Source organism: Gambusia affinis, linkage group LG10 (assembly GCF_019740435.1).
Source record: "Gambusia affinis linkage group LG10, SWU_Gaff_1.0, whole genome shotgun sequence".
In the NCBI taxonomy this organism is placed as follows: Eukaryota; Metazoa; Chordata; class Actinopteri; order Cyprinodontiformes; family Poeciliidae; genus Gambusia; species Gambusia affinis.
Window position 1 is genome coordinate 22837860 of NC_057877.1, and position 18152 is coordinate 22856011.

General features: G+C 41.2%; 1 protein-coding gene across 7 annotated transcripts in view; it reads left to right on the forward strand.

Moving 5' to 3' along the window:
- LOC122839125 (cAMP-specific 3',5'-cyclic phosphodiesterase 4C-like) overlaps window positions 1-18152 on the forward strand; it is a 116319-nt gene that overhangs the window by 49233 nt on the left and 48934 nt on the right. For 2 of the 7 annotated variants that reach the window (XM_044130463.1, XM_044130467.1), the window contains exon 1: window positions 1016-1324. The exons of 4 other annotated variants lie outside the window; for them this stretch is intronic. In XM_044130463.1, the coding sequence (XP_043986398.1) occupies window positions 1134-1324 (191 nt within the window). In that variant the 5' untranslated portion in view covers window positions 1016-1133. Of the gene's footprint in view, window positions 1-1015; window positions 1325-10066; window positions 10362-18152 lie in introns of those variants that run through there. One more of the 7 variants, XM_044130468.1, reaches the window with a different exon arrangement.

Consider the following 18152-nt stretch of genomic DNA (forward strand, 5'->3'; position numbering starts at 1 on the left):
AAAGTTGTAATATTTCTACATGTTTTTACTCAAAACCAGAGACAGAAAGTGTAAAACTTCTGCTTTTTTCTTATTTTTTTTAGTAATTGCTAACTATAAAACCAAGTTCTTTTGTGGTCATTATGGTTGGAGATTACTTTTATTAATTTTCAGTCAAGAAAGAGGTTGAAAAGGTCGAAAGATTTTCCTAAGATGTGTCGTTTGAGACCCTTTGGAGTTGGAGATTTTATGAACCTGACATGAAAACACTGAACTAAATCCTCCCAAAACTCTCAAATGTTCTTTCCTCTTCAGTCACTTTAAAGCCTTTATTGTTTGATTGGAGCAGATTAAATTGTGCGCGTTTTGCCTATCATCCGACTGTTTAGGCACAAGCAGATTTAGGATGTCAGTTTGTGTGTTTTAGCTGGCTTTACAAGGCCATGTTTTGGTTTAGAGGAGACTCGGGTCGCCGAGCGTCTGTGGGTCAAAGATGAAATGCAGTTTTCCCATTGCCAGCCAGGAACACTGGGAAGGCACTACGCACTCTGCTTGTGCTGACAGCAGGAGTTAAAATGACATTTCCAGGATTGCCGTTATCGTTTATCTCTGGCGCTCTGTTTTTAGACAGAGTGGGGCCTCGGTGGCGAGCAGCGCCTCGGCTTTGGCCTCCCAGCGCTGCACAGCTCTGGCATTCGTCTGCAGGAGAGCCGCGGCCGCTGCTCTCTGTTTGTGCTCTGCTGCGTTGTTGAAGGAAGCAGATGTAAACTGCTGCTTGTTGCAGGTTCTCTGCTGCGTGAAGAGAGCCCTGGACGCAGCTAGGTGCCCTGTGGCATGAGCTAACAACACTTTAATTCAGGCATGGCCATATTTAGGCAGAGCTCAGTGCTGTGTAAACACGCCGCTTAGTGCCGAGGGGAGGGCTCACTCCTGCACTCATGTCTGTGTCCATCAACGGTGGATTGCAGAGAGCCCTGTGGAGAAAGGTGATGAAGATCCTGAAGCTGGCAGCGTTCAGGGACAATCAGAGTATGAAGCTCATTATTATAACGGAGGGTTGTGAAACATGTTGCTGATCTGAGATGGATAACTTGGACTGCCTGTGAGGACTGAAGGGATCAGTTTAAAAGTTTGTTGAACTCGTACTCAGCAGCATGAGTGAAGCTGTGCTGGAAAGCTCCGGCGCTCGGCCCGTCAAGCTGCAGCCGCAGTCCAGCTCGCCCTGCGGCTCTCCCAGGATGTCCCCCTGCGACTCCCCTCGACACTCCCCGCTGCTGTTTCGCAAGCTGCTGGTGAGCCGCAGCATCGCTCTGCAGCGCCGCTTCACCTTGGCGCACACGCCCAGGTAGGGCTTTTGATGTGAAGCTGTGTGAAGTGGAAGCTTAGCTGTGGGTTTGAAGCACCTTGTGGGCTTTTCAGAATAATGGCAGAGGCTGGGATACAGAGTTTTACTGTCTTAGTTGCCATGGCGAAACTCAATAAACCTGAGGACAAACAGTACTGTGCAAAAGTTATGGATCAGTGTGAGGCTATTTTAGGCTTTTTGGTGATATTTTCATGTGAAGTGTTTTTAAAGGTGACCTGTTATGCTTTCGGATAGATCTGCAGGCTATACAACACTGTTTGAAGGGGTTTGCATAGGACTGACAGGACAGTCACAAACATGAAGGAGTTTTGACAAATGTTTATGAGTGTTGTCACAAAGTGAAATTTGGTAAATAATGATACTTTTAATACAAAATTCACACTTAATGGACTTTTAATGCAAGTTTTAATGAAACTTTGCATTAAAAGTGTGATTATTTACCAAACAATGCAAAGTTGGCACTTTTAATTGACTTTTTATGCGACTTTTATTACAACTTTGCATTAAAAGTGTTATTATTTACTGAATGGCACTTTATGACAGCAGTCATAGACATTCACGAACACTCCTTCATGTTCATAACAGTGTCATGTGAATCTTATGCACACCTCTTCAAATAAAGTGTTGCCAAACTTGTTTTGTGCAAAACTTAATTTTGTGCAAAGTCAATCTAAATAATGAAGTTTTATTCTTCAGTTCTGCTAATTTTTTCTTTGGGAATCACGTATGTCTCTCAAACTAGATTATTTTTTAATTATTTAAGCGATTTAGAGATGATTAAAAATGTTCAAACTGTAACCATAGATCTTTATATGTTTCATTAAGATTTCTAAAAAACATCCCAACACAAAACGGTGAGGTGAAAAGAGTTTTTTTCCAAATTAAAATTGAAAACGCTCGCTTTAGGTTTGCATTTAACCCCTTTGTCTTTGATACCCTTAGATAAAATCTGGTGCAATGGACTGACTTTAGAAGTCATGTTGTTACTAAATAAATTAATCTTTGTATAAACAGTCCTGAGATGTTTGTTAGTGAACAAACAGTTTGGGCATTTGTTAGATAAACATCCAGGAGGCCCAAGGTAACTTTGGAGGAGCTGCTGAGATTCACAGCAGGTGGGTTGTCAGTTGCCTTCTGCACAATAAAACCAATGTTTGAAATGAGAGAGACGATACATGGTTCACCTCAAGACATAAGTAACAACAATTGTGTGGGAGAAATTTGTCACATGAGACCAAAACAAAGTTGTTGTTTTTTCTCCCACAAACCTCAATGTGTGGAGCTTCATCTGAATGCAAAATCTGCTTTGTGAAATACAGTGGCAGCATCATGATGTGGGGGTGCATGCTACAGTTTGAGAAGGTTTTGTAAATCCTGAATCCTTCTCCTTTCACTTATTTTTAGTGGCCTGTTTCCTAGAAATGCTTTAAAAAGGATTTAATTCATTAAAATGCAGCTTTTAACGGGACAAATAATCAAACGGGTTCAAACAGTGGAACCTCGTCCTGGTTTTTTTTTTTTTGTCTTCTTTTTTTATCGCCAATAAGTCGAGTGTCATGGGATGTATTTTACAAAAAAACAGCCTCATTGTTTCTGGAGAAAGCAGCGCTAGGACTCGGGAATCATGATTTTGTTGACGTCGGGAACAGTGTCGTCTGAATGGCCTCGTTGTTCTTGAACTAAAAAAGAAGGTCTTGTTTGGAGCCTAAGGTGTTCAGGAGGCCCGGCTCAGGTCAGAGAAGCTCCTGTGGCAACAGATAGATTGCTTGAGTCTGACCTCAGGTTTCTGTCTGGCTGAGACAAAGCTGTGTTAGGGGAGAGAAGGAGGGCCGCTCGTCACAGTTAGCACAAGGCTGGCCCTTCATGTATACCCTTTCCCTTATTTGTTTCATTCCTCATGACTGCAGAATAGGCAGCTTGTGTCTAGTTTACGTCAGAAAAAGAGCAGGATCATACCATTTGTTAGGTTATCACGTTTTGCAAGGATCTGTAAACCCCGTATGAATTTTGATGGATTGAGATTGCAGAAGGTCGTGATCAGAACAGACAAGAGATTTATTGTGTGAAGTCGGTTAAGAAACAGCAAGGGGCATATTTTCCAGTACAGAGTCGGGGGACCTGCAGACCACATGAAGAAACTCTGGGAAAGCTGCAAAAACTGGAGGTTTTATCTGCAAATGCACTTTTCACTGTTTTGAGGGATTACAGGAATATACAAAATGGAGGCAGAATCCTGTAAAATTATTTTACAATGATTTCTAATACAGAAATATCTAGTGGAAGACTGATGATTGTGAATATATAAGAAATGCTTTCTGTTTCTTATAGCAGTTCTAACTTTCACTCATTGTCTTTACCTCTACATTAGTACAGCTCCAGATAAAATAAAATAATATTTTCCAACGCACTTTGACATTCATTGGTAGCATTAAGCTGAACGCAGACCTTTATTTTTATTCCTCATTATTCCATTGACTGCTTAGTCAAACCCATTCAGCTGGAACATCTGATATGAACCAGTTAATAAAAATTACTGCACAGCAGCTAAGAAGCAATTATAGTTAATCAAGTTTCCCTCGGTGTGTCTGAGTGTAAAATTAAAATCTCTGAGCTACTGGAGGTCTGTGTGGCCACTAAGGCATTACAAAGTGAAAGCTGCAGTTTATAAAGTTTGCCTTAAATCCCATAATCCTGAGCCTCAAACTGTTTAACTTTTTTTATTTTACATCTTTAAACTCACCCGGTGTCACTTCTTTACTAGTAAAATAAAACCTTGTCTCCAGATGAACCTGAAACTTTGGATGCTTTTGCTGTAAATCCAATCATTACTTGTGTTTACATCATGCATTCAGTTGACGTTATGCTGCTTGTTCATGAAAAATTTAAGCATCTCAGTTTTCAGGTATTTTGGTCTCAAGCAGGGAAACTGTTGAAATCTGTCCTAATTTTCTAGACAAACGTTTCTGTGAAGTTAGTTTATAAAAACGTGTGCACGGATTTGGTGGGATGTTGGATTAAAGATAACATAGTCATATTTTTATTGTACATTTACCTGTTGCTGTAGTTTTCTTCACACGTCACTGAAGAAATGTACTCAGTGCTTTATTGCAAGTTTATCAGCATCTTAACTCATTCCTTTTCTTATTTGTGCAATAAAAATGAAAAAATGAAAAATAAACCCAGACGTTAAATTTATTCAAATTATTTATAGCAAATAAAATGTGACTGATTGACAGAACTATCTCTCTCTATCTGATGAATAAGATTTCATTAAGGCTTAAGCTAGTAAAATGTCTTTAATTTGAATAAAAAATTTAACAACAGGACAAGACAGAAAATATAGACGCTTCAATTCTGCTATAAAATATAAATAATTGTTTAGACAAAAACATTTGAAGCAAATGCGATTAAAAATGTTTCAACATCATTAAGTTTTTTAAGCTTTTAACTTGAACAGCTCTTTATCATACCATTGTTGTCTGATTTGCAGTAAAATGTACTAAAAATGGCCTGTCTGGCTTCACATGGAGGGTGTGTTCATGTGGATGACTGGGTTTAATCCCACAATGCATCACAATATATTCATTTTCATGACTCCTGACTGCATGATTTAAAGTGTGAGAAACAAATGAGACTTGAGCGGTTGTGAAATTTATTTCCACACTTCTGGATTACTTCTGCTGTTGAGCCGTTTTCAGTAAAAGTCTGATGCAGCTCAACAGGGCATAATCAGTGACTCTCACTGCATCAAATATTTATGTGACACTTTATCTCCAGGATCCCAGGATACCCGAAACCAGCAGGACAGCGGCAGAGCTTGCAAATGCATGTCCAACACTAACTTACTGCGGTTTCTTTTCCTGTCAACAAAAAGGCTGGAAACCACCTGAATTTAGGATGGTGACAGTAAGCAGAGACATGAGACTTTCTTCACTACTTCAAGGACCATCGTATCGGCAGGGAGCCTGAAGGCAACAGGAGTTCTGGCTTCATGAAGTGGTTTCCAGACAAACCAGCAGGGCTTGCTCAGTTGTTTGTGGAGAATTTGAAACTGGACTGTCCGAACTTGTCTCACTCTAATGGTGCGTTCAAATACCAAACGCTTTTTGAGCGTCAGGCCTGTCTGGTTCTTCGAGGGCGAGATCGAAGCTTCGAGCATTTTGAGCATCCGACGCTGGAGTAGAAAAAACTGAACGTGAAGCGTTGACCAATCAGAGAGACTTCACTATGTGACGTTGTGGCCTGTAGTTGGTGTCCTGCCAGGAAATGCAGGCACCGATTTGGATTAGCGGGTTGTCAAACTGGGCTTGAGTGAGATGAAAACAGCACGGATAACGACCATTGTCAGCGCCCAGCTAGCTTGTAAAACTCACAGAACCTCTGAATTATCTGGTAAATGCAAACACATCACCCAACAGCGGCGTTCTGTTGATTTCAGTAAATAAAACCTAGATATTCAATATTTAATCTGCCATTGTTCAAAGTAACCAGGAGAGCAAAAAAAGGCAAGAGGCTCCAACGTGCGTCGTTATCAGCTGTCACCGTTGTTTGTTCAACAGAAACTGAGCACAAAATGTTCATCAAAGACATCATATCCTCTGTTATGATTGCAGAAGCTTTCACTACATAATGTTTTGATGGCACTCTCTTAATTTCATCTGCCGTAGTACAAACAGACAGATCAACAGCTCCTTCCAGGGCTCTTCTAGAGCCATTTTGACACGTCTGATGCGCGTCTAGCGTAAAATGTCAGGCGTCCGACTTCAAAGTGCAGTCTGTTTGTTTTTTTTTGTCTCGACCCAGAAAAGTTTGATTTGTGGCTGTTGAATTTTACTGTTGATGTTCTTGTTGACTTCCTGTTGTGGGTGGAGATTTACACAGGTGGATGCAGTTGCTAAAAAGGAGCTGCACTCAGGCCAAATAACTGAAGGCTTTGTTATTTTTCCTCCATCACTTACCGGCATTTCCATCCCTTTAACGATGGCAGCATCAACAAGACAAACCTGATTTGTGACATATCTATATTGTTCAAAGCATCTGTGGTCTGAACTGTCATCCTGCATTTTACTCGACTTTTACGTCATTAACACAAGACATGCGTCACAATTCTTCCTCAGAAGAAGCCAGAAGCAGTAAATCCGGACAAACAATGGCTGGTGCAAGAAGTAACCTTGTTTTTTATTAGCTTCATTCGTCTTGCTGTGGTCTTGTGATAATAGTCTGGGCTCCATTGCTGAACAGCTTTAAAAATGATCCACAGGCAGCAGCAACTACTGTTACTTCAGTAAATGATGAGCTGCTGTGTGACGTCTGCGTTCTTCTTCTAAATTCTTCACACAGAAATCTGATTCTGGTCGCTTTTATTCAGTAATATGACCAATCGGATTTCATGAAGAAATTGGGATTGAGCATTAAAAACTTGCTATGTGAATGTAGCCTCGGCGGTTGCTAATTTAACTGTATCAGTGCTAGCCGTCTGCTTCAAACACAATTGTCCCACTATCAGCATTTCTTAATTTTCACCTCAATAAATAATGTGCTACCTTCAGGTGGGAATTTGAGGCGCTCCCCATTAAAGAAAACAAGCTAACACTGCGTTCATTTGCGGCTGTGCTGGTTGCTGGGAGACTGCAGGAAGTTGTGTGTGTGAATACAGTGTGATTTTGTTATTTTTACAGTAAAGATCAAATCTCCTACATTTAAACACAGCCTCAAGTTTCACAATGATTAAAGCACAAACAACAAGATATTTTGAATTTTAAGTGCATGCTTCTTTTAAATACGACCTACCAAGAGCGCCACACCCGGCTTGAATCTATTTTTACAAAAATCTTATCTCAAATTTCACAAGAGCTTTGTCTGTCATTGTGAAGAAATTATTCCACAAAGATTCACAGACTTTAGGTTTAAATGCAGGTTAGTTTTATAGCTTCCTCCTAAAGCTCATTTAATCTCAAAGTTTTAGTTTGATCTATTTTTTTGTGTCACGTTTGAGCCAAAACCAACAATAGATGCTGATAAGTAGTTAGCAACCTCGAAGCTGTGGATTCCTGAAATAAATCTGTGGGAATCTCCGTCTTTCTGTACAGGCTGTGAAAAACTGAAGGACAGAGGGCAGAAAGCAGAAAGAACAGTGAGAATAAGAGCATTGAAAACCCATCAGCAGACAATGAGGAGAAGCAGACAGATGGGAGACGGTCTTATTGAAAGACAGTAGTAACACTTTTAGATTAAAAAACTGTGGGGGTTTTTTAGGGCATTGATGTTTCTTGAAGATAGCTTAGATGAAAGAAATGGTGATAAATATATACAAGGTATTAAAGATGCGAGGATAGCAATTAAAAACGCCTGATGTGTGTAATTTATCATGTTTTCAGGTTTAGTCTCAACTAATTTTCATGGCAGCAGCTCTCTGTTATTGGTTTAGGAGAGTGGTTTTAGTAAACCTGTCTATTATTTTATAAAATAAGGAAATAATTATTAAATTAAAATGAATTCTCTTTAGTTTTTTTATTACTAAGTAATTATGGTGCAAATATCTTAGCAAACTTGAAGTAAAACAAATTAACTTGCAAGTTAGAAAGATATATAAGCTTAAGTAAATAATTCCTTAATATTGATGGAAAAATACAAGTTCTATTGGCAGGTTATTATAAATTATAGCAACATTTTTTCCGTAAGTGAATTTATCTGCCAATAGGAAGTTCTTTTTCATCAATATTAAGGAATTATTTACTTAAAACAAGCTTCTATATCTTACTGAAAATTTATTTTTAAGTTAATTTGTCTTATTTTAAGGGTAATACGACTAAACTAAACCAAATTACTTGGTAAGATTTTTTTAGTGAGAAAATAACCCTTCAAATCAGTCCGAGTACAAAACCACCAACTTTAACTTAAAATCTGTCAATTTTTGTGTAATAGTTTCTTCACAGTTACATGGATCTTCTGAAATATGAGGTAATATTTACCGTATTTTTCGGACCATGAGGCGCATAAAGCGAAACAAAATACGGTAGTCGGATAGGTCAGACTTTATTCACATCACTCACTTTTTCGTTCATTCATCCTCTATGAATCCATCAAATTCCTAGTCTTCGGTGTTGAAATTTAACATTTGGGCGATAGCGGCATCAAGCGAGCCGGATCCGTCTCGTCATCATCCGATTCAGTCTCATTGCTGTTGCTTGGCTGTTCATGGATGATTCCGGTATTCGTGAAAGTTCGGACGACATTTGAGAAGATGTTCGCCACCCCAAACCAAGTCTGTCCAGACAGCTGACTCCACCAGGTTTCTGACCAGCAGCCATTATGCTTCCACAATCAAGGGGAGTGGCTTCGTCGCTTACCAAAGTCATAATAAAACGTACGGCACACTGTTCATACACAAGACGCACCGGAATATAAGGTGCATCGCCGATTCTTTGGCAAATATAGGGATTTTATGTGCGCCTTATAGTCCGAAAAATACGGTAGTTACAATAGGTTCAAGCTGGATATGGTGCTCTTTGTTATTATCTTACCAGGTCAAATTTAAAACAAGTATGCACTTAAAAATTCAAAATGTCTTATTGTCTGTGTATAAATCATTGTGAACTGATTCATGAAGTAGTTTGGTTGCTCTGGAGTTCATTTAGTGCCTCCAGAGTAAATGCACAACTTGCATTAAAGATCTTTCTTTGAAACAGTTTTTAAAAAATTCAAATTTTTTCTTTCCACTTATTAGAAATAATCCCATTAAAATACATTAAAGTATCTGGTCGTAACGTGACAACATGTGAAATAGCTGAAGGAATTTTGTCAATAAATATTCTTTCCTGCAACCCTAATAAAAAAAAGAAATAGTAGTGTGTAACTTAAATAGCTGCATTATCGTTTTGTTTTTACTTTTCTTTGCATGCCTCCCTTGTCTCCATCCCCGCTCGCCTGCCCAGCACCAACTCTGACAATATCCTGTTGGCTTCAGGGCAGCACAAGGAGAGTATCGGGTCGAGCTGCATGCTGATCCCCACGTGTCGATGAAAGCTGCGTCGAGTGGCTCTGCCAGAAAGAAAAACATCTGCCAGCCGTGCAGTCGGTGCAGTCAGATCTGTTTTTCACAAACAAAGTGCTTCCTCTGTAATGACTTGTGTTGTCAGTCACACTTGGCTTGGAGAGAACCAGCACTTCACAGCTGAAGGGTTTGTTTTGGAAGCCTGAAACTGAAGCTGAGAAGCAGCCTGGATCTTAAACATGCTTGTGGATATTTTGCATAAATCAGACGTCTTGACAGGGTGGGCTGTCCTCCGCTCCTCAGCCACCTCAGGGCTCTGCAAGCTCTCGCCCTGTCAGAGGAAGAGGTTAACCCTTAGTGACGCTACCCTGCAGTGTCACTGATATCAGCAGCAGATCCACGCTTCCCCTTTCTGCGAACACAGTGAGTGAGAGAGTGACAGAGTTAGAGTAATCAAGCTACTTTTTAACTTTCCTTTAAACTCTCTGGGATTGTTTTTTTCTTTCCTGGACTGTTTGGACCTGTAAAGACCTCCGGCATAAACTTTGTCACGTGTGGGATTATTTTGGCTGTTAAACCACAACTACTGAAGAGGCAAGATTAACTCGACAAATTTCTCAGAGCAGCAAAGTCTGCAGCTGCATTTCATCGTTTTCCTCCTGGAGAAACCTCGGTATCCTTGCTGGGACTTGCCTGACGCTGCTTCGAGTGAACTCTGCAGCATTCCTCCTTGCAGGTTTCCCTGCATTCTCAGGAAACATAAATGATTCCTGTACATTTTTTGTGGGATTCTTTCAGTTTTGTTTTAATCTCTGACCTAGACGACTTCTTTTGTTTTGGTTTTTATAACAACGAGCCTTGTGGGATGAATCCACCCATCTATGCCTCGGTGTCCATACCTTGGATTTAGCACAGGACAGGTGTCCAATCAGAACTTCTTTTGAAAATGAACAAGGAGGTTCGAGTGGCAAAGTTGGGGCTGCCAAGTAGCTACAGAGCCAGTCGGAGACACTCGTGCTTGGGGTATGTTCCCAAATTATCTTCTGCATCTTTCCTGCTTGCAGTCTAGGAAGGCGTGGAGGGATTTGTGAATTAACTGAATGAAACGTAGAGATGCACAGAAACTAACTAGATATATTTAGTTTTTCTCATTTCAAGATTCACTGAACTCTTGTTCCGCCAGAGAGGAGGAATCTGTGGAGAGGTTGTAGATAAAAACACAAAAAGCTAAAAATTAACAAGGATTGATTAGAGATTAACTAATTTCCTGTTTGCAGTTCATCTGTGTTGTTATTTCTGACAAAATTCAAGGTTGTGTAAAGTTTTAAAAGTGTTAAAAAGTAGCCTGGAGTTGGAGAATAATACCAAATTAAAATCATCTATAAATATTAAAATATGTTAAAAGTAACACTAACTCATAAAAATCTGTTTATCTCTACAAACGTTATCTGGGATTTGTTGCTTTCCTCTTGCTACTCATTCATAAAGGTCAGATTTATTTGGAGACTTTGGGTCATTACAGCTCCTCCAGAGTCACCATTTGCCTTTTGGCTCTTCCACTAATTAATGCTCTCTCTTTTTCTCTGAATTTGTCTCCCTGACTTGTTTCCTGTGTTCTTTATGACTCCTTTTAGTCACTAATGTTCTCTAATAAACCTCTGCGGTCTTTCCACTGAGAAACTAGCTTAATGCTGCATACATGCATGCCACACTCTTCAGATTTTATCTTGCAGATAAAATTATGCACCACTTTTTTTGTTTTCACCGTATTGTGTGGGTCTTGGTTACATAAAATCCCAGTTAGATGTACTGCAGTTTGTGCTTCAGTTCAGACTTCTGAACATTTGAAAAAGCAGTTCTTTAGACGCTGCAGTTGTTGCATCGCATTAGCAGTATTGTTTTTTATTTGTTGCCATGTTACCCAACGCTTTCTGAGAGGAAGCTAGTTTTCTTTGTGGCTACATTCTCTTTATCAGCTTCCTGTTTTTTTTTTCTCCATATTTTTCTGACACATTCTTTTAGCTCTTAAAGTAAAGGCTGATAAATTCACAAACTAAAGTGAATTTACTGGTGCACCAGTTTGTGAGGAACTTGTGTTTCTGATGTTTCTGAGCAGAAGGAGCGAGTCGTGGATGGGCTTCCAGCCCGCTGCAGCTGACATCACAATACAGCACTGACTCACTCTGCTCCGATGATAACCCCTCGCCGGCTGCCTTCTGCGTGTCTGTGCTTGTCTGATGCTGCGATTGTAACTTGTTTTGTTTGACTTCTGCACATTTTGCCGCTGCATGTGTTGTGGTGATTCTGTCTGTACTGGTGTCAAACCTGAAGCTGGTTTGAGTCCACAGGGGAACCACCCAGTTCTTTACACCGCCGCTGGGTCATTTGGTGACTCAGCCTCAAGCCGTACTATAACTTGCAGCGACCACAGACCGCACCTCCATGTCAAAGAAAACTTTACGTATACTGTGCAAACACTTTAAACCACCTTTTATTTCTTCATCCTTCACTTCAGTTGATTTATGGACTCACTTGGGATTTTTGAAAGTGGCTGTTTTTTTTTTTTTTACTTTTAACTAATTTTCCTACATCAGCAGCACATTGTACATTGTGTGCTTAAAACTGAAGGAAGTAGAGATGTGGAGGATAAAAGAAGTAAATAATCTACCCATAGCAGAGGAACGGTGTCGTACAGATTAAAAAATAGAAATTAAATCCTTAAGATCTCAAGCAGGACCAGAGAGATGCATCATTCATTTTCCATTTGCATGTTTTCAGCTAATGTCGCTTTAGGAATCATTATCACACTGTTGCAAATACATTCTCTCTGTCAAGCTTTGTTGTTATCAGCATGTTAACATTAGAAACTATTTTTTTCTGTCAGGGCTACTGGTAAAAAACTATCCAGTTTAAAACTGAATGATGGACATTCAGGTTGTTTGAAAGCACAACTCTGGTTCTTGGATTTTGACACCCGAATGATTCCAGTTTAGGACAAACAAGAAATAAATGGAGACAGAAGATGCAAGTTTTTTGTGGACTTTATGTTTTATTTAACTGACTGGAACTAATTGGCTTCATATATGACGACATCTTTGCATGGTTTGCATACTAATAATAATTAATGACATTAAGATGAATATTGATATATAAAGGAGGCTGAATGGAGGCACAAGACACAATGACTTTCATCAACTTAAAAGTAACTTTTCAGCAAGTTGTAGGAGCTTTTATTCCTTAATATCAATTTAAAAAAGTAGGATATTTCACTTATTACATGTGAAATATGTCTTATTTTAAGTGAAATAATCTGCTGGTGAAACTAGCAATATGTGCTGACATGAAACAAACTCATATATCTTGCTGAAAAGTTACTTTTAAGATAGTTTTGTCTTATTTCAAGGCTATTGAGATATTTGCACTGGAAACTAGACAAAAATACTTGGTGAGATTTTACGTTTTTGCAGTGTATTACAAAGTTCAGTGGTTACTTATTACTGAAGTCTTTCTATTGAAATTGAAGTTACAAAAAACGTCGTAGAAAACTTTATTGTAGCTGTAGGAATATGTGTTAATACATTTATTTTTTGCTCTAGATCGATAATATCAGAGCATTTTCTGATTATGCTTACACTCCAAAACATTTGAGCTGCATTGAGTTGTGTCTACTAAATCAGATAAACTTAGCGAGTTATTAAGTGTTATTAAGAAAAATCTTTATTTTAATGTCCTGTTCAAACTTAATGTTTCTGAGCAAAATTCATTGTGATGTTTAATAAAATTTATTATCAGATTAGAAATTGTTCATGCAATTTGAAACAAGAATTTAAATTATTCTAACCTAAAATAATTATCTAAACTTGATATTGTGAGTGAAGATAATAGAGAAATGTGGCTCTTTAATTAGGTGTGGGCAGGTTTTTTTTTGTTGCATATTGTGAAATAATTAGGTATTAATTTAAAATTCACAATTCAAGATTAATTAACTTAAAAAGCAATGTTTAGACAACTTGTCTCTTGATGTTAAATCAACTGCATGAACTTTAATTTCTGAATTAAAACCAAAACATTTTTCTTGTCGATTTAAATATCATTTTCTAGGCAGCAGGTGGGCTTTCATTTTCAACTTAAACCACCTTCAGACGTTTTACAGTGTAGAACCTGGTCGGTCCGGCTCACCACCCAGTTCAGGACTTACACCAGGCCCAGTGCGCCCAGTGCCAGTCCGTACCAGGACGGTGTGGGGGTGGGGAGAAGGAGGCAGCGTCAACACAACAGACCCCCAAAATAAAACGGGCCGAGCCTGGAATAGTTCCCCGGCCCCGCCAGCCTGGCTGGACGCGACACGTGAATGTGACACATGCTCCCCGGTCATTGTGTGTGTACAAACACACACGCTAAGCAGCACACTCCCAGCAACCTGCCTCCGTCACCCGTCCCAAAATCCATAGTGATTGTTCCACCAGAGAGCCGCTGTAGCTGCTTTTGGGTCCCTCTGTGTGTTTTATGCTACTTTTAAAAAAAAACTATTTGTAGAATTTACCTACTAGATGCTACTGAGAGAAAGACAAAGAAAACAGTCAATCTGAGAAGTTTTATTTTTGCCTCAAAAATCAGGAGAATAACAACCTTCATGAACCAGTTTTTGTTGCAGGCTGTCATAATGGATAATGTGACTTTCTATGGACACGCAGTGACTTTTTAGGCAAAGTGTGACCTCTAGTGGACATTCAAACTCAGAAACATACATTTGTTCAAAACAAAAATCCTGTGACTGCATTTATTTTGCTTAATAAATCAGGATTGATGTTGCTGCTAATGAATTTTGACAGAAAATGTATTGTTTAATTAAATGAGGAGAGCAGAAACTATTTTTGTTTTTTCTAATCGTCTCGCAGTGGTTTGTTTTGTGGGAGTGCATGAATTGAGTCCTGCAGGAGAAAGTCAGTGTGGCGCTAATTAAAGGTGCCAGCTATTCTGTGGTGAAAAAGTAGTTTTAATTTCTTTTGGTTTGTTTAATTGCCCGTTCAACTCGAGGTGGAAAAACAGTTTATCTGTACACCTGATCAACATGACCTCGTTTCTCTCTGTCTAACAATGAATCTGAATAAACTTATAATGTTTTAGGTTAGTTAGGATTACCAAAAAACTTTCTAGTAATTAAAGAAAATAAATTGTTATTAAATCAAACCTTTAGACACAGTAAGATTACTTTGTCTTTAATCAGTCAGTGATATGTGACATTTTTAAGCTTCTAATAAAGTAATTCTGAATATCTGAATGTGTTTTTGATCAAAATCTTACGCAGTATTTTAACAAGTCTGCTTTAGAAGCAAGTTCTGTTGATCTGTCTATTATATCCCAGTATAAATGTGGGAATGTTTTCTGGACATGTTTGGTGTGAAATGTGTCTGTCCTACCTAGGGAAAAAAAAGAAGAGACAAAAAGATGTTTTGAAAATGCTGCTAGAGGACGCTGTGAGAAATGAGACTTTCATGAACATCGACTGGTGAAGGAGACCTTTTGCTCTGGCCTTGCAGGAAACCGTTGCTTCTGCTTGACTGAGAACAAATTATTTTTTTATTATTTTCTACAGCCGTGTGGTCAACGAATGCTGTATTTTCCAAATTTGTTAAAAAACAAACTTCTGGAAAAAATGAAGAGCCCACTGCACTGTTTCAACCCTGTTGAAAACCTCGTTGTTATGATTTCTGAACTCTTCCTGAGCTAAAACATTAGCAGTGCTGTTTCTGAACGAATATAAACTTGTTTTCTTTGCATTATTTCTCATTTTTTGCTTGTAATTTCAGAGACGTGTTGTCAGTAGTTTATTGAATAAAAGAACAAACATATAAAATCAGAGAAACTGATCATTTTAAGTGGTCTATTAATTTTTCCCAGAGCTGTATATCGAAAAAACAAAATTGTATAGAATTAGACTGAATAGATCTGGCGTTGTAGATTGGACACATTGTCACCAATAATCAATCTGAAATGTTTTTCACACACCTCTTCTCCTTCTGTAATTATTTATTAAATTTCTCTCCAATTCTCTACTGACAAACTTCTTCCCAATCATGAAACCACCGACCAATTTCTGACTCTGTTCTTCAAAGCGTATCAGTGTAAACTTGGCACAGAGCACCCCTAGCCCTCACACACACACACACACGCACCCAGTGTCAGTCACACTCACAGGGACAGATGCGTGCACATTCATGACGCTCCTCCCTCACAGCTTGTTCTCATTAGCAGAAGTAATGCTGTCATAGGATCCAGAAGCCAGCTGGGCTGGAGAAGTCATTTGGCTGCTGGGATTTGGTTACACTGTGGCCCAACAAACACTTCATTCCCAGTAAATCCCTGACCCCAGCATCTGCTTCTGAGCCCGATACGTTTCCCAAACATGTTGCACAAGAAGCCTGGTGGAGGAAAAGGGGTTTTATTTTAATGTAACTTTAGATTTATAATTGTGATGCTGGAGTTTTCAGCCATGATGTTGCTTGTTTGTGTTAAAAATAGGCAGAGCGCTCTAGGATTTTACATCACTGTGCTTCGTTCATTTAAGTCCAAAACTTTTCACAGCCTTGTTGCAGATTGAACTTTATCCATCGTCTATGCCTGGAAACAGATTTAAAGCATTTTTTGTTTGTTTTTTAAATTACCAACATACAGCTCAGCAGAAAACTAAGAGCCCATTGCACTGAACCCCATTGAAAGCCTCCTGCTTTTTCCACCAAATATTGATTTCTGAACTCTTCCGGATGTGACAGAATGGACATTAGAAATAATTACATCCCCACTCATTTCTTAGTTACATTCAAGACTTTCGTTTGACTATAGGAATTATTTTTTAGCTGCACTCTCCTATTCGGACTGAGGGAGGCATTAAGCTGCAGTTACAGCAGTTCGCCACCAGTGGGCGTATAGAACACAGTGAGCGCTCCTGCGCTCTGTCTGTGTTGTTAACAGGTCAATATAAGTTAACGCTTCTATTTACATTATCTGACTTGTTTTGGAGAATTAAGCTACGGTGAAATAGCCTGTTATTTGAGGAAAAGATACGAATGATTAATTGTTTGATCAAGACTGGAAATATTTAGCAAGCCAATGGAAACTGAGTGCAGGCGCTCACCGTTGCACTGTTGTTGTCTGTGTTCTTCACAGTTGTCAACAATAAAAAAAAGGCCCCTGTGAAATCACACTGATTATTTATTAAGTGTGCAACATTGAGTTAAAGCATTAGTTGTCATGTTTTGAGGTGGTGGAGGTGAGGCAGAAACGCAGATGGACCGTTAAAGTGAAATAATGAAGTTTAATGACAAAAAACCAGAACGCAGGGAACAGGATACCACAAGGGAACAGGACGACGAAGTATGACGAGGATCCGACAAACACACGGAGACACAGGTGACATTAAATACACATGAGGTAATCAGGGAACGAGACACACCTGGGAACTAATCACGGGGAGACAGGACAACACAGAGACTCAGACACACAGGAAAACTAGAAATAAATACACAGAAAAACACAGAACACAACAGTACCCCCCCCTTAACGGGCGGCTCCCAGACGCCCAAAAACTGAAACACAACAAGGGTGGGTGGAGGGGAGTTGGACGGGGGGCCAGAGTCTATGGAAAAAACGAAAAACAACCTATCAAATAGGCGGAGACACTAGGGTCCAAAGTCCAAAAAACAAAAACAAAACAAATCCAACTGGGTGGGCGGAAACACAGGAAGGCGGGAACCACGGAGGAGGTCAGGGGGCCGACCTCGGCGCAGGAGGCGGGAGCCACGGAGAAGGTCAGGGGGCCGACCTCGGCGCAGGAGGCGGGAACCACGGAGGCTGTCCGGCGGCCGTCCGCGGCGCAGGAGGCGGGAACCACGGAGGCTGTCCGGCGGCCGTCCGCGGCGCAGGAGGCGGGAACCACGGAGGCTGTCCGGCGGCCGTCTGCGGCGCAGGAGGCGGGAACCACGGAGGCTGTCCGGCGGCCGTCCGCGGCGACGAGGAGCACAGGGAGTCTCTGGACTGGCACTGGGAAGGGGCTCGGGACTGGCACTGGAAGGGGCCTGGACTGGCACTGGGAAGGGGCTCGGACTGGCACTGGAAGGGGCTCGGGACTGGCACTGGGAAGGGGCTCGGGACTGGCACTGGGAAGGGGCCTCGGACTGGCACTGGGAAGGGGCCTGGACTGGCACTGGAAGGGGCCTCGGGACTGGCACTGGGAAGGGGCTCCTGGGAAGGGGCCTGGACTGGCACTGGGAAGGGGCCTGGACTGGCACTGGGAAGGGGCCTGGACTGGCACTGGGAAGGGGCTGGGACTGGCACTGGGAAGGGGCTCGACTGGCACTGGGAAGGAGCTCGGGACTGGCACTGGAAGGAGCTCGGGACTGGCACTGGGAAGGAGCTCGGGACTGGCACTGGGAAGGAGCTGGGACTGGCACTGGGAAGGAGCTGGGACTGGCACTGGGAAGGAGCTCGACTGGCACTGGGAAGGAGCTCGGGACTGGCACTGGGAAGGAGCTCGGGACTGGCACTGGGAAGGAGCTCGGGACTGGCACTGGGAAGGAGCTCGGGACTGGCACTGGGAAGGAGCTCGGGACTGGCACGGGGAAGGAGCTCGGGACTTACAGGGGCCGGCTGCGGGAAGTCCGCGAGACGCCGGGCCGGCAGCGGAGGGGTGCCGCGGCGCCGGGCCAGCAGCGGAGGGGTGCCGCGCCTCGGGCCGCAGCGGAGGGTGCCGGGCGGCGCCTCGGGCCGGCAGCGGAGGGGTGCCGCGAGCGCCTCGACCGGCAGCGGAGGGGTGCC